General features: G+C 46.4%; 1 protein-coding gene across 18 annotated transcripts in view; it reads left to right on the top strand.

Annotated features, from left to right (window-relative positions):
• celf2 (cugbp, Elav-like family member 2) overlaps nt 1-17,118 on the top strand; it is a 202,007-nt gene that overhangs the window by 131,929 nt on the left and 52,960 nt on the right. For all 18 annotated transcript variants that reach the window (XM_086201703.1, XM_086201705.1, XM_086201704.1 and 15 more), the window contains one exon: nt 8,081-8,163. In XM_086201703.1, the coding sequence (XP_086057829.1) occupies nt 8,081-8,163 (83 nt within the window). The remainder of the gene's footprint in view (nt 1-8,080; nt 8,164-17,118) is intronic.

Below are 17,118 nucleotides of genomic sequence, written 5' to 3' on the forward strand. Positions count from 1 at the left end.
GCACGCGTTGGATTTGAAAACTGCAAGCCAACTGTATCCTCTTGCTCAGCTGTGGCAACGCCGAGCGCACGCTTTGCTGTTCAAGGCAATTATCTGCTCTAATGGATTCAGTTGAGACGGGGCCGACCTGAGACGGAGGACTGATTCATTTCATTCTTTCCTAAAGCAGAGTGGCCAATTATATTGCTTTAACTAGATGTTAGCTTTTTTAGCAAGCTACCCAGGCCCAATTAGAGAGCAGCTGCAGGTGGAATTTAATGGGAGATTGTGTGTGCGTGCGTGCTCAGCTCTATGTGTGTCTTGATTCTCTGTGTTTATACTTTTGCATGCCTCAGCGACAGAGAAAGTTGCTTGGTTAAAGTTGCATAGCTGGATTTTTCCCCCCCCCTCCCCTTTCTGGGATCACTTTGGGGTTGTCCAGAAAACAGCTTTGATTTCCGGAAAGTGCTCTTGTTGTTTTCACAGTGAGGGAGTGAGCGAGTAAATGAGGGAGGGAGCGAGGATTTGGAGGGGTGACATTGGTGCGTTTCCACCAAAGTAACCAGTGGATTGTATATATTTGTGAAGTGCTGCAAGCTGGACGGATTCCTACGTTAACAGGATTAGAACATCAGCCAAATGCCCGTCAGAAATGCAGCATTGTTTGAAGCCATCCACTCATCCGCTCCCTATTTTTCCACCTGACAATCTGTTCTTTATTGTCCTGTCAAATCCAGAATGTTTTCTGTCATTTCCTCCCCATCCCTGCTGTCACTCAGCGACTCTTTGACACACATAAATTATAAACCTTTTTACAGCTGCACAGAGAGAAAGGAGAGGGAGAGGGAGGGGAAAATGCAAGAAATGGAGAGAGTGGGAGTACGTCTCCCATGCCACCCAGAGGCCTGCAGGAGCAGTAATTGCAGTAGAGTGTAGTTAATGTGGGTCAGCGTTTGAGTGGAACCCCAAGGGTCAAAAGGAGTGTGGTGAAGAAGGAAAAGAAACCGGAGTGATGGCGGAAAAGAGTAGCTGCAGCCCAGCTTCGGGTGAAAAGGGGGTCAGGGTGAAGCTTTGTGATACCCCCCCCCCCCACACACACACACACACACACACAGACTTGTCTCTTTTTTCCCCCCCTTTTAATAAACTTGATTCCATTCTGCCTGACAGAAGGGTTTGTTGACTCTGCTCCACCTCCACCTGCCCTTTCACCTTCATCCTCTCTGTGTGTGCCAGTTTAAATTAGTCAAAGTCAATTCTAGACGTCAGCAGCATTGAGGGCCAGTAGATAAAGCAGCACTTTGTCTGAAAGGGTCTCCAAAAGTTTGAGATGCATTGACAGCTAACTGTCTCACCAGCATCCATGTTATCACTTTCTTGTGACAGGGGGCGCTGGTGCACACCTTGTGACAGAATAATCCACATATAATGTAGAAGAAGCTGCAGACACTGTAAGAGCCAGCAGGATGGATATTGTGGTTCCCCAGGGGGTCTGTGGTGCTGCACCTGGCTGTTTTAGAGTACTTTTGTTGGGCAGGCGAGGCGGATGGATGGGCTGGTTGTTGACCAGGCTGATTGCTGTTGTTTATTTATATGGGAACGAGGAAACATAAATGGCAGCTATCAAGTCAGCTTAATGCTTCAAAACCACTTTTTTTACAAAAATGCCCTTTTCTCACCTTTCAGTTCTTGCTGAAAGTGACCTTCATTGAAGTGAGCCTGAAATAAAGACTAGACGAATTGGCAAGTAGGGTTTTTTTTTTTTTTTTGCCAGGAAAAAAAACAAACAAACATTGCAGTCTGTTGGTGCCAGATTTTAATTAAAAAATCACCCAATACCTGATCCTGCATCTACCTGGTCTGAAGCCTGTAGTCCTGAATCAGGGTCGACTTATCGAGGGGGTAAAAGTGCCGTCTCACAACCGCTCGTCTCCTGTTTTTGTCTTGTTAACACTCTTTACTTTTGTTTCCCACATCTTCACTCTTGAGTTTATACACACATGCACCAGCGACTAATAGATTTCCTCCGTCCCAAGTTTGTGTGTGCGTGTGCGCATCCCTGGTGTGTGTTTTTGAGTGTCCCTCTTCAACAGCACAAGCAGAGTGTATCTCCCTGCTCTGAGCCCTCTCGGCCTTCAGGTAAATATTTGTGCTGCGAGAAGACACATACACACAAATAGATGGAGAGATCGTATTCATGCGAGCGTGCAGCGGATTTTTCGCTTGCTCAAGGTTGTTACCAGTATGTTTCTCTGCGAATAAGAAGTGCACTGAAAATAATACACTCTCACATATTGCTTTGTATGTGCGTGTGAGTGTGCTGACTCTTAAACAGGTAGAACTGGAACACTGCGGGGGAAATGTGTGTGCGTGCACGTGAGGGTCCAGCCCTCTGCTCTTTGATCCTCATCTTGACAGCCCACCACCTGGGACGATATCCGCCACACGCTGTATGGCTCCCAGGTCCAGCTACACCACGGGAATACACAACACACTGCAGCTAACGCAGCGCTAACAGCCAACCCTCCCTTCCACATTAAATGCCATCAGAATCACTAATGCTAACGCCAAATGCTAAACCTTCCATATACAGAAATATGTAAAAAAAAGAGAGAAAAATCCCCCCTGGATCTTGATTCACCATGTAATGCTAGCAGCTTCCCCTCACACTGCTATTAGAATTGCTAATAGCCCATGAGGCCAAAGCCTGAACACAGGTGCAACTGGAATTATAATGGACTTCTAATGTACAATACTGATCCCCCTGGTGTATACATCCTCTCTGCATCAAGCATGCAGGAAGTATAGCAAACTTTAAACCAGGTAAAAGTGTAAAAGCTCTATTCATGTCAGCGCAGGTCATTCTGGGTACATTTACTGAAATAATGCACTTTAAAGGGCCAAGCTGTAATTTTCAACACATGCATTATTAATAAGATCAAGGTAGCGTCTATGATATCTAATGTTTCCTCATTAAAATGTTCAGGTACACCTCATCCAAAATGTGTCAAACCCAATCTGTGCTTTTCATTAGGTCACAGGTTGATGGTGCCGTGCCCCCTTTTACTTCCTGTAGTTGCTACGGCGACATTCAACAGGCTCATTTTCAAGTTTTTAGGTTTATGGGTTTGCACTACATCTACTCCTGATTGCAACATGTCAGGAACACCTTGGTGGAATTCCAGAAAGGTCCACCTGACTCAAGGAGGAGGAGATTCTGGAGGTCAGAGGTCAGTGACAGGCAAACTAATTTGACAGTGTTGACTGCTACACATTTGCACTTCAAACAAAACGTTAGCAACATTAGGCTGCTAATATTAGCATATCTGTGGGTTTTCACCTCTTTATGTCTCCAATAATGTCGCATTGCATTCTCTCAGACTCATCAGCCAGCGTTTAGTTCTTACCTGCTGGTCTTCTTTCAGTTTTCCCTCATGTGTGATTGGAACTTATTCATAAGTGGTGTAACTATTTTTTTGCTTGATTAAAGCTTTTAAGTACTTCTTTCTCAGGCGTATCCACACTGATTGCAGTATTTATCATGGTAATGGATAGCTAAAGATCCAGTACAGTGACCTATATGGAATAAAATTGTATATATTATTTTATACAAGTGCTGGAATACACTTTTTTTTTTTTTGACTCACCATCAGTTTTACAGAACTGCAATATCTGAGCTGAGTAGAATGTTGGCAAAAATCTCCTTTAATTTATTTCTACATGGATATTTATCCTCCATTCTGGAAATATTTGAGGTTTGTTTTTTGGACGGTGTGTATTCTGCCCTGGCCTGCCACTGAGCCCAAGGGTGTTGGTAAAGTGCGTCATGGCAGCCATCGGCCCGCTCAGGGAGCCTGGTATCCACCTGGCTACTGCTGGCATGCTCAGATAGAGAGGCGGCGACGCTCGGGCATGCTGCTGTCTGATTTGGCTTTTGTAGTGAACATGAAAGAGTGTGTGTGTGTGTGTGTGTCGGGTATCACTCAGAGATAGAGAATAACCTTTCTGGGCGTGTGGTGGGATTCGCTCACCTTTCAGAACCATTTGTCAGCAGCGGCGGAAGACTTATTTCGGTCCACTCTGGCACATTTGGTTCTGGGAACAGGCAGCGTGGCTGGGAGGCAGTAGGTGAGAGATTTCCAGGGTCAGTCTCAAGACTCAACCCCGTGTGCCACAGACACAGTAGGGCGCCGTCTCTGGGTCCTCAGTCTGATCGAGGGATACACGTTTACTCCCTTTTCCTTCAGCTCTTAGAGGAGCGGTGGACATCAGGCAGCCCTGACCCCATTTGTTGGTCTGGCCTGTTGACCTTGACATGCTGTGACAACTTATTTTCATGAAACTTTTTATATATATATATATATATATATATATATATATATATATATATATATATATATATATATATATATATATATATATATATATCTTACAAAAAGTTAGGCTCAATTTTTCGTACATAATCCAATGATTATCCAGCAGCACGAGCGTTTAGCGCACCTGCACAACCCCCTGGAGCAGGAACCTCAAGCAGAACGTCAAACATTCCTTTTCTTCACAGTGGAAAATGCAATATTCTGTGACAGTGCTGCAAATGTCCTGGCACCTGGCTAGAAACACAAGCTACAACGGCTGCAAACATCCGGTGTCTTGCTGAAACCTGCTGGGTTTGCGGCTACAACAATAGCTGCAAACATCATATCGTCTCGCCGTCAACGTTTTCTTGCTCCTTGTTTGTGACTTTGTTTCGCTACATTCAAATTATGGTGCGTTTTTGTTGCCAAACATACAGCAATTCAGGCTTCAGTCGTGAAAAACTGCAAAGTTGACATGAAAAACTACCTCGATCGCTTCGTTGCTGCTTCAGTAGTGATAATTAGTCTTTCAGGGCTAATTTCCTTTGTTATCTCCCTTCTTTCAACTGTGGAAGCAGGTGTGAAACTGGTGTGAACTGACAGCAGAAGCAGGTGGTTTACTGACGTGACACCTCGAGCCGCCGTTCGCATTTGAGGCGGCAGGCTAGACGAGGAAGCCGCTAAGCTGAGAGTTATCCTTGCTTATACACAGCCGCTGCACCCTCTGAATCACAACACCAATCACGTTGCTGACGCTAGGCTAAGGGCCAACTCTTCAATAGCCCTGGCACCCAGAGGACACTGCAGGAATTCAGATCCATTACGCTCCCAGCCTTATCAAAGGGACTCTGGGATTCGGATGCTAAACCTGCTCCAGATGCTCACCATTGGATTTCACTAAGATGCACTGCAGGGCAAGTGTCATTGGGGCTGATGTCTGTGATATGAGCTACAAAAACCACAACCAGCCTGCCTCATTCACATTGTCGTGAACGGAATAGTGAGGATGACAAAGCGGCCGTGAACAATGGCACGCTCGGCTCATGGCTGCACAAGAACATAACACGCCGAAATGAACAGATGAGCAAAGATGGAGGCAGAGGGTATGAACGCATGAAGCTGAAGCTCAGCCGGCCTCAGTGGTTCACCCGAGGTAGGCGCCCATTTTGTTAGTCGTAAGTTAAGACAAAGCTTTTTTATGTTTTTACTTTCTAGCATATAAAAGTCATGTGATATATTGAATCCATATTGCAAGTCGATTCCTACAGTTCAGCACTAACCAGGGGGCAAATTTTATTAAACTTCAAGCACATTCTTGCTACGATCAATAGTTATTGCTTCAGATAAGCTCCCTTACTCGCTGAAATTACCCGTAGTCATGAAATAAAATGACAGTTTTATGATTCTTTGAACACAGCTTCTCATTTTTTTTGTACCAACTTGTGTGTCTTAGAGATACACTGGACATGTTTGGGAGAGATTGAATTCTTCATGTGGGAAACAGCAGTTGGCAAAACAACAGCAGTTCTAACAGTATCTGTCCTCAAAGATCAGCCCAGTTGAATTGTTAAGCTCTCATTTTCATTCTTCAAAGCAGTTTAGGAATTTCATTTGTCTCTGTAACCCAAAATGGAATTTTGCTACTGTACCACTCAGCCGACTTTAAACCATACTTCACCCAAAATGTGTATTTTGCCTTTCAGATACTCCCAAATAGGAGTTTTGTGCTCATAAATATGTTTTTTTTCCTCCAGCATCACTTCTTTGTGACTCCAGAATGCAGAAAGAGCCAGCAACGTGTATTTTTTAGTTTTTTACTGACTGACTGTCAGTTTAGAAGCTGTCAAATGGCTTCACTCTTGCATTTTGCAATTTTGTGCTGTGTGTCGATCACATCCCCAATATGCACAGACTTAGGATGGGTTTTAAACAGCATTGATCACCGACCCGCCGTGAGCCTGCATCTCACACAGCATCGTCTTCTACCTCACTTTGGTCCACTCAATTATTTAGACTTTCTTTTTTATTTGTGTTTTGTTCCGTTTGCAATATTTGAGCTCTGTTTGCCTGATGCTTTTAATGAAGCCAATGCCACTTGTCCTTCTCTGATATATTCAGCCTTTTTTCATTCATGTTTGGCTTTTGCAGAAAGTCAACTTTCACTGGGAAATCAAGCAGCTTACACTCTAAGATGAATACTGTGCTTAAGGTCATGCCATCACTTAAAGGACAGATTAGTTTCTGATGATGCATCATGAATTTCAGGGCTTCCAATTTGTTCTAGTTGACTATCTCACCCTCCAGTGCATCCTCCATATTTTATGTTCTTCCTCTTCAGCCTTGGTTTTAAACGTCCCAGTGGCTCCCAGATAAAAATGTCAGAAGTGTCACGAGCACGTAAACACAGGCAGGAGGCCGTTTCAGAGAAAGATATTTCCGACATTATGTTTGACATAAATCAAATAACAGCTGATATGTGGAGAACAGAGGAGTCACAGCCCTCCCTCCACCCCCCTTCCTGTGCCTGGCCGGAGTGTCCACCTGCTGTGTTTTGCCTGACTGGGCAGGTTTGCGTGCTGACTGAGAATGGCCCTCGACGGCAGCGTTTCAGCCTCACTCTGCAGGGATTACAGTCAGATTAATGAGGAGGCAAAATCCCTCCCTCGCTCCCTCTCTACTTTCTTCACCTCGCTGTGCGTGCACACGAGTGCAAATACTTTGTGTGAATGAGTGATTGAGTGAGTCAGCAATTTAGCAAGCTCTGACTGCACAGGTCGGTGGGATGTGAAGGTCAACCTGAGGGTACCTGAGCTGTTCTAACCTGGCGGAGACACACGATCTTCATTTGGGTTCTTGCGGTATTCAGCCTGGAGTCGTGTTCCTCTGACCATGATACTCCAGACCAATGTGACTCACTGAAAGCGTCTGAGATGTCCTCTGGTACTTTGAAATACAACTGGTGCTTCAACTGTATTGCCTCTGTCCTGCAACCCCGTAGAGGTATTTGTTTCACGCCATTTGGTTTGATAATATTTTGGGAAGCCGAGAGGAGCCGCGTGGTTGAATTATTTACCATACTTAAGGTAGCAGAGAGCAAACTGGACGTAACCAGCTCTCCCGATCGAGGGTCCGTCCTCTCCGCAGCACGAGTGGCACCAACGCCATCTAGAGTGGCGCGCAGGAAGAAGTACCTGGCAGCGATGAGCTATATAAGGATTGTGTGAACTCGTTTGGTCTTGAATGAATTCACGATGTACGAAAGCAGGATAATACCAGTGTTGCTGACCCACGTGGAGCTGTCCACTCAGGTCTGCATGTGGCTGTGGTCATTCAAGGCTTTCAAGTCATCGCAGGTTTTATTCAGGATGGTTTTGATCTGCAAGTCAGCAAACAGAGCATAGCGAGACTTTTGAAAGTGAAAAGGTAAGTGAAGAATCAGTGAGCAGTAACACCTGAGTTAATACCTTCCTCAGTTCAACTGGTGACTGTTAGTTGAAGACTGATGAAGAGGGAACCCTCGTCCCCACCCCTACCCCCCTCTCACCCCTCCGCTGGTCTGGAGTCATCAGCATTGAAACGAATCCCATCGCTTCCTCTCCGCTAGTATGTTTTGCCTTTAACATTCACTCTGCGTCTGCCTGTGTCGACAGGTGATGCCAAGTAGATGAATAGAGAAAATGCTCTTTGTTGCTCCTTATGCTCACCCTCCCTTCTCTCTCTCCCTCTCCCTCTCGCTCTCTCCGCAGGCTGCTGTTTTGTCACGTTTTACACAAGGAAAGCTGCCCTTGAAGCCCAGAATGCACTGCATAACATAAAGACCTTAACAGGGGTGAGTGTTTGTCCTCGATTCTCCTCTGCCTACTCTCTCCTCTAATCACACGCTTACAGCGGCGCCCTCAGGCGGGCCCTCCCCAACCTCTGTCTGTGTGTGTGCGTGTGTGTGTGTGTTGCCACTTTGCATTTGCAAGTGACCAAGTGAGCAGGTGAGGGTTCTCAGCTTGTGAATATACAGAAAAGCAGAGTTTCCTTGTGTTTACATCAAGTGTGCACGTTGATGTTTTCATTTCTATATTTACGCCCCCTCTGTGTTTTCTGCCTGTCCTCATTTATCCCAACAACCATCTTTTTGTACCACAGACATCTTATTTAGGGTTGTGATAACATGCTCCTAAAGTACTGCAGCAGGAGTTCATGAGGATCATCCAGGGGGTTCTGCAAAATGAACTCACGTTCTCTTTTCTTTAAATGCCTGTGGAACGCTTGTAAATGCAGCAAACATGTAAGAAAGAGACATCGATGCCAAACACGGCAGGAGGCTTTGTGTTTGCATGTGCACACGTATGTACTGGAAGTGTGCAAGTGGCATCTCAGAACCACCTTGAGGGAGATTCGTCAAATTTTGGAATGAATAATTCAACCTGGTGGGGCTTTGAATTAAATTAACAGTTTGTTTATTTATCTCCAGAACATTCTGGAAGTTGAATATCATAAAAAGTCCATTTGGACTCTGTGATGGACTCGAATTTGACGGTAAAGCTCAGGGTCTCTGTGACCTCACAGAACTCTTTTGGGGGGGGGGGGGGGGGGGGGGGTCAAACATTCATCAGCAGCTCATGACAACAGTTGGACTGTGGTGTCAGTTCTCAGGAATGATCCCCTCCACAGAGACCAGATTATGTTGCATAAGGATGTCAGCTGCACCGACACTGACCGGCGCAGATGACCGCGGGCTGGGAATTTTTGTCTAACAGTATTTTGCTCTCACTTTCTTGGTAAATTTTTTGCAAATTATCGCCACTTTGTGGTAATTTCTTGTAAATGTTATGGAAATTTACTCCTTTTGTTTTTTCAAAGCCTTTGAAAGAAATCAAGGGAATTTGCCGCAGAAAAGGTGATTAAATTAGCAAATTAACTTTCTCCAGAGGCGGGACGGTGGAGCAGTGGTCAGCACTGTGGCCTCACAGCAAGAAGGTTCCGGGTTCGAGTCCCAGCTCGGGCATGGGGTCTTTCTGTGTGGAGTCTGCATGTTCTCCCTGTTCCTGCGTGGGTTCTCTCCGGTACTCCGGCTTCCTCCCACAGTCCAAAGACATCAATTTGTGGACTAGGCTGATTTAGGTATGAATGTGAGTGTGAATGGTTGTCTGTCTCTATGTGTTGGCCCCGCGATGGACTGGCGACCTGTCCAGGGTGAACCCCGCCTCTCGCCCGTAGCCGCTGGGATAGGCTCCACCCCCCATGACCCTTAACAATGGATGGATGGATGGAACTTTCTCGAGGCAATAAGAACAGAACCCGGCTGAACACGGTTCAGTCTGGTCATGTCAGGTCCCTCAGTAGTATCTCACACAGTGTAATGCGTACTTACAGTAAGTACATATATGACTACGTCAAAAAACTTTTCACTCCAGAATCCCGAGTACTTGAATGTATTTCTACCCTGCCTGCAGTTTACATCAAAATGGTACACAATCATTTTCACGATGACATGCTACCATTGTGTCATTCATCAGTGTGTGCACTTCATACCTTTCATAAAACTCCTTCTAAGTCTTGCATTACAGCCATCCTGGACTCAAGCAGGTATAGAAACTGCGCTGCTCCACGCTGTCGTACTCATAAATACTTGAGCAGCCGTGTGTACTTGCATTCAGCTTGTTGATGGCGTGGTGTTGCCTTTGTTTCTGTCTGTCTGCTCCATTCTCCTCGATGGCTCCCTCCTGTAGAAGAAGTGGGCCCGAGCTTGCTGGCACTCCCATTATTTTTGCCCTGGCTGGATATTTAGAAGCCCCCAGATCCTTTCTGATCGGGTTATTGGCTACTTCCCACCTCCCTCTTTGGCTGCGCCAGCTAACTGGAATCTCATCAGTTGAGCACCTGCGCTCTCTCGCTTCTGTCAGTTGGATCAGCGGATAGCCCTCCTGGGCAGGACTGGGTGGATACCGCGAATCCCACTAGAGCTGTATGCAGGATTTGTGCTCGGGCTTCCAATTCGGAGTCAGGCGTGTTGTTTTGCACAGAGTCACTGTGTTAATTGCATGTGGAATAAGTATGTTAAGTTGGGCCTGTATTCCTGTGCCGTGAGATTTAGGCACTTATCCTGTAGCGGAGGTGTGAAAAAGCCCTGGGGAGGACACATACTGCAGCAGTTTCAGGATTATAGGAACATGAAATCGCCTTCTTCTACACCATAACACGTCCCCCCTCCCCCCCCCCCTCCCTCTCCTCCTGCTGGCCATTCCTCTCCCCGGCCAGCTTCCTCCTCCGACTGCCTCTCTGGTTTTTGAAGTAAATTCAGATTTTAATTGCTGAGCAGTCAATTGACAAATTTCCTCAAACTACAACAATACACAAGCGAACCTGCAACACGGTAAACATGTATATTAATATTGCATTATATTAGAGTCAATAAAGAGGGAGGCGTGAGTAATAAAAGAGGAATAAAACTGAAAAACAATAGAAGATTGAACACCAAGGATAAACTGTGACGCATTTGATGGCCTAATTATTAGAAGACAATAAGAATGTCAACATCGATGTAAATATGAGGAAGACAAGAGCGATTAGATGAAATCATAGCTGTTGAACAATAAAATTCTAGTCAAATGTGCAAAGACTGTTGAGGGGGCATCATAGACGGTGCGTCCTCAGGCGCTTCATAGTGGAGCCTCGGGGCCACGGCTGCAAAATACTCTGAACACAACAAACTATTGTTTACCTTCACAAAACAAAGTGGAGCAACAATGCAAACGTCTGTTTTATTGATGCACCAAACCTGCTGTCTGAATCCTTGTTTATCAATATTTATCCTATTCAGTTCGCAGTTGTTCTGGGCATCATAAACATTTCAAGCAATGCGAGCTTCTTCCAGCCTTTTGCAGGTCTGTTGCACATTTAAGCCACATTACGTTTATAGCAGTGGACTGAAATACGTGCCGTGTGCGGCTGGGAGGAGTCAAACCCAAACTGTGGTTTACCTCACACTCATCGAGGAGATTCGTCGCTTAAAAGTAAACAAACTTTGACAGAATTCTCAAAAATAGTCACAGTTTTAAAAGGGAAATTTTAAAAACAACTACATTTTAAAAAGGGTTGCTATATTTTGCAACTGGGGCATGATTCGAATCAAAGTATCCCGGGTGAAACCACGAGCAGTAAGCGTTCGCCTACCAGAAGCTGCTGGGTCGCTGGTAAAACTTCCTCAACCCTGTTTGATTTATGTTTCATGTCAGAAAGGCATTTTCCTTCCGATGGTATTTCTGGGGCGAAGACGTGAAGGTGAAGCTCTCCTCATGTTAGTGGTGCGTCTCCTCACAGCATTTATCCAGAGCGTGGCTGCTGGTCACGACTCCGCAGGATATTTAGTGCTTGGTTCACACAGAGAGCCCTGACGGGTCCCTGAGCATCATTATGTCCCCTTTCTGTCAATTACTGAAACACAACTTGTCAACTATTACTAAAAATAAAAAGGAAATGACATTTTGCCCAAAAAAGGATCAAATGTAGTCTTTCTATCAGGAGTAGATCTCTCGGGCTTTTCTCAAACAGCCAGAGGGGTAAAGGTGGGACTCTCCTCCCTAGAAACGACCATATTGGTCCATGTAAAGCTAACTAATACAGATGTGACAGGCTGTGTGTTTGTGGGTTTAGGCAGGCAGCTGCTGGCTCCTCTCCTCACTGTGTAGCAGCTCTGAATCTTTTGGAGTGCTGGGCTGTGCTGGCCTACTTCCACCTTTGATTTAAAGCCAGACAACATTGATCATGTCATTAAAGTTGCGTCATCTTTCTCATGTCAGAGTTGGACGACTGTCTGACATCCGATGTCCAGTATTGACGAACCTAAATCTAATACACAGGATACGCTCAAATCAATGGTGTTAAACAGACCATCAATTCATTCACTAAAGTTTGTTCCTGATGTCTAAAACTGATTCCATCCTGAGTCGAAACACAAAAGGCTGTGCAAGGACGAGGAGGATTCAGCAGGGTTGGAAAAAAACACATGATGGAATTGGCAAATTAACTGTTGAATGAGGCAAGTGGAGACAAAAGGAGAGCAGACGGAGAGAGGGAGAGGCTGAGAGGGAGGTTAGCGGAGGTGATGGCTAGATGGACAGCAAAAAGGTGGAGTAGAGCACTCCAGCACGCTCCAGGGCAAAGCAATAAACGGGCAACAGTTAAAAACCAATACCTGCTTATTAACTTCCCCACTCTCCCGGCTTGTAAAAGCCAGCGGAACAATGTTTGTATTGGCACTCTTCCCCTCCCTCGTGCGACTGCTCCTTCCCCACCCAAGGCCCTAACAGGACCGCATGCAACCAGAGTGGAAGGCAGGAACGGTTGAACAGATGCCGCGTTTTGGGAGGGTAGAAGCGACCGGGCCGCATTTGTGCGACAAATGTCAGTGTTCAGCTCGGGAGAGGACGAGAGCAACACCAAGCAAAGGCAGCGCTGCTCTCCACATTCCTCCATCACTGTCCCCACCTTTCCCCTGGCAGCACACACGCTACATACACACGTGATTGCATGTATTTATATCAGCTCCAAACCTGGGATGAAGTCATGCTGCCACAGAGCGTCACGGTTCTCTGAATCCACTGTCAGACTGGACTCATGCTGCATTCACGACAGCCTGGAGATTGGAATTTCTGATCAGAGATTTCTGGCTTCTGTTGTCATTGAAATCCCTCGGCAGGAAACATGGGACACAAAACGCCACACTGTAACATTCCCAAGTCACTAAAATAGCTGTTGGATTCTATTTGTTTTCATGATCGGGGACATCTGTAAACATTCCACATGTTGCAGAAGCAAGTAATGACTTACTGTTGAGGAAGAAGGCAGCCATGTTTGATTTTGTCATTAATGTCACATTGGAAAAGTAAAAATGTCCAACTTGAAGCTAATTTTTTCTTGTCCTCCCAAGTCTTCTTGTATCCAGCATTAGTGTCCTTGTTAGGAACTGATTTCAGGATCCTGGATAAGTCCTGGTCCTGGTTTGTCAAAACCTGATTACACTGGCTGGGGCATTTTGAATGTAACAGCGTTTTCTGAAGCCTGGCATCTTCCTGCGCTGCTGCAGCTTCAGCCAAGTGAGAGAAACACAAGGAATATAGCGCCAAAAGAGCACTCCCACCGCCAGCGGACTGCTGCTACTGTTGTTTCGTCTGGCCTCGTGAACGCTTCAACTGTGTGACACAGCTGGTAAAGTTTGTTGACCTCAGTGATGATGACCCTGTCCCACAGTCACAGCTGCACATCTTCATCCTCTGCTGCCTCGTCCTGCAGCAGCAGTGACACCAGCCAAAGGTGCCTGTCGCTGGAAATCAGCTGGATCGGCCAAATCCATGACGCAATGTTGGCACTTCGTGGCGCTAAGAGTGCTACGAGCCAAAGGAGTGTCATTCAGTGACACTGGTTTGTGCTGTAAACAGAACTTGGCCTGGACCTTACTTTTTGTTTGTAAAGGTCTGTAAAATGTCTAGAAAATGTAAAAAAGGCTCAACATAGATTCCCAGGGCCCAAAGTGACATGTTCAAAGAGTTTTTGTCCCACCAACTTTCCAAAACCCTGTATTTTCTGTGAGAAATGACTGAAAAACTGTTCAAGTGTGATGTTTTTGCCTGAAAAGAGACTGAACCAACGAATCAATGGTCAAGATAGTTGACTATTAATACTCTTTTGATTGGTAGATGTGTTGGTGCACCTCTGAACACGATGGGTCACGTGCAGGAGTGGGAGCTAATCCAACTGGGGTCATGGTGTTTATGACGCATCCGAAGATACAAGCCACCAGATTCGTCTGTCTTCCATGTGAACAGCATTTATACTGAATACCATCAACACTAGGATCCTAGAGTCCATGTTAATCAGCCATTGACGCCTGCGCACTTGGACCACGTGACTGTTGTCTTCACAAGAGAGTGAGACTCGTGACGTAATAAACATGGAAACATCGCTCTCACACACTCAGTCGCCCCTCTGAATGTTTTACGTGAGGATGAGTTAGCTAGAAAGACGAGGTTGTTCCTAATGTCCTGATGAAGCTGTGTGTGCGTGTGTGTGTGTAATTGCACAAGTGATGCACAAAGCAGCACCAGTCACCATGTGTAACACATCTATCGTCAAAGAACACGCTTTGCACCCGGAGCGATTCAAAGCTGCAACACGGACTCCCGCTGCACGGACTGATGAAAAAACACACACACACACACACACACACACACACACTCTCTCTCTCTCTATCTCTCTCTCACATACACACATACACACATGTTGGCACACACGCAAATGCCACAACACATTACATTATTTTATAATTCCCCCTCCTGATCGATTCCCACCTCCCTGCACGCACACGCTGAGACTCACTCCGACAGCAACACATGGCAAGTTAAAGCCTGTCAGCCGCCTGTCAGACAAGGTTGTTGGAGATTTTCCACTAAATTGAACTCTTTCATTAGTGGCTGACAGATGTCTAAATGCCCAGTGTCCCCCCCCCCCCCCCGACGCCTTCCAAGAGGGCCTCAGGGCCAGTGTTCCACGTCTGAAGCTGGGTGGAGGAATGGCGGAGTGGAGAGGATGGAAAGGATGAAGGGAGGGGTGCGAGCTAATCTAGGACGTGTCCTCTGGAGTGCCCTCCAGCTCCGAGAAGTTCACTCCTTTATCCTTGTTTTCTTTCTTTGCCCTCTCCTTCTATCTCTCTTTTCTCTCCGCAAAAAAGGATGAAAAGCCCTTTGATTCACAGTTTCTCTCAAGGATGTTTCATACTGGCGGTGAGGCGAGGGAGGGGAGGGACGAGGGGGTGATCAGGGTGTTGGTTGGGGTGGTCCTGGAGGAGGGGGGGTGGTGGGGGCGCTTCAGACGCAATCATTTGAGCCCGTCCTCCATGTGGGTGGATCAGAGCGTTTGTCAAGCGCCAAGCTTGATAAGAAGCGGGGGGCTCATTAGAAGCTACCGTCGAACTGAGACCACACACACACACACACACACACACACACACACGCAGAGTCAGGTCCCCACCTCCCTTACCTTTCTGCTGGCGAGATAATTAGTGACGCTCTGCTGCCAGAAAACAGGCACAAGGTTGTGTGTGTTCCTGCAACCAAAGGCACATCAAAGGGCCTCATCAAAGCGAGTGTGATTTCAAGCAAGGTTAAGGTTTAAAAGTAGCAATTTATAATCCAAAGGCATACGCCGTTTAATCGGCCATTTCTTATTTCAAGTCAGTGGACAGAGCTGTAAGTGATCATGTGTATTATCATTTTCAATGATGTGAGAAATCATATTCTTTCATTCAAAGGCCCCTGTAGACTGACGGCTCCTGCCTTTGAAGGGAGCTTGTGTGCTCACTCACTCGCGCTGTGGCTACTTTTAGTTTCCAGCTCTGGTCGGAGTTGTTCATGTCTGAAAGTGGTCCAGCTGGTTATCAGTGCGTGTTCACGCCGCTCCGAATAATGAGGGACAAAAACAAATTTCGCAAATTCGGACTTACAACCAAAAGTGATGTAGGCTGAAATTTGTGTTTCATCAAACTAGCGCAGTGGCTGTTGTTTGGGGGGGGGGGGGGGGGGGGGGGGCACTGGATACAGCAATGCTGCCCTTGCAAAATAACATTAAGATTTCTCCTCAACGCGTCAGCAAAAATGCAAGAACGTCCCTGTGTGACAGCGAAACAGTCACAGTGCGTCTTTACAACTATTCGCCAAAAGAGCTAAGCAGGTCTGTGTGAGTGCACCATCCACATCATGTCAGAACTGGCCTTTTTCCTGCATGGAGGTTCCTACTAGCGGGGCGGCGGGACTTGGAGGTAGAGTGGCCATCTGGCATCCGTAGCGTCGCTGGGTCCATCCACACTTCCTCCGGTGACCATGTCCAAGTGTCCTTGAGCAAGATACTGAATCCCTAACTGCTCCTGATGGCCTTGAGATGGACTGGTGACCCGTCCAGGGTGAACCCCGCCTCTCACCCAATGTCAGCTGGGATAGGCTCCACCCCCCCCCGCAACCCTTAATGGAGAAGCAGTATAGAAAATGAATGGATGGATGGTTCCTACTAGCTAGCTAACGAGCTGGCTCAGAGGTGGTGGTAATTTCTCAGACTTGAAAAAGCAGAGAATGCTGAATCAAATAGTCACCCAAAGGAAAGCTGAACCTGCAGTGTTGTTGCTGTTGCTCTGACTTTTTTTTTTTCCTTTTCCCAATAGACGATCCCTTAGATCATCTGACTGACCCTCAAGAGTGTTTTGGCCAAAGCATGCGGTAGCTGAGCAGCGAGGAGAGTCTTTCTTAATCCTGCCTGTCAGTCCATGTGTGTTGTTTGCTAAGCTACGAGCCCATTAAACATGTCGCCGCTCTATCACGATAACTCTCCACGCTGTACTAAGAGTCAGACAAGCCGACTGGCAGGGAGAGGAGATGAGAGCCACTGACTGACAGATGATTTACTCGTCAGCCCCTCCAAGTTCTCAGCAGCTCGCCGCGCCGCGCGCCAGCTCCTAGGAAAGCTAACCACCCAAGGACCTGGAAGGGAGTTGCTGCTCAGGCTGAAAAAAGCGGAAATACAGCGGTGTAGGATATTCAATTTATCATGTACTAAGCCATCATCAAACATTCATGTGTTACAGCCTGGAGGATATTATGCAACAAGCTGAAAGGTTAGACCTCGGACAAGTGGTTTATAAAAAGGCTGAATGGAGATGGCTGACCGCTAGACAGCTATTAGAGCAGCACGCATCAGTGATTTAAGTGTGTGTGTGTGTGTGTCCTCATATTTAAATCCTGCTCAG

This window comes from Aulostomus chinensis, chromosome 4 (genome assembly GCF_037954235.1).
Source record: "Aulostomus chinensis isolate RoL2024-O1b breed Wild chromosome 4, RoL_Achi_v1.0, whole genome shotgun sequence".
Taxonomy (NCBI): domain Eukaryota; kingdom Metazoa; phylum Chordata; class Actinopteri; order Syngnathiformes; family Aulostomidae; genus Aulostomus; species Aulostomus chinensis.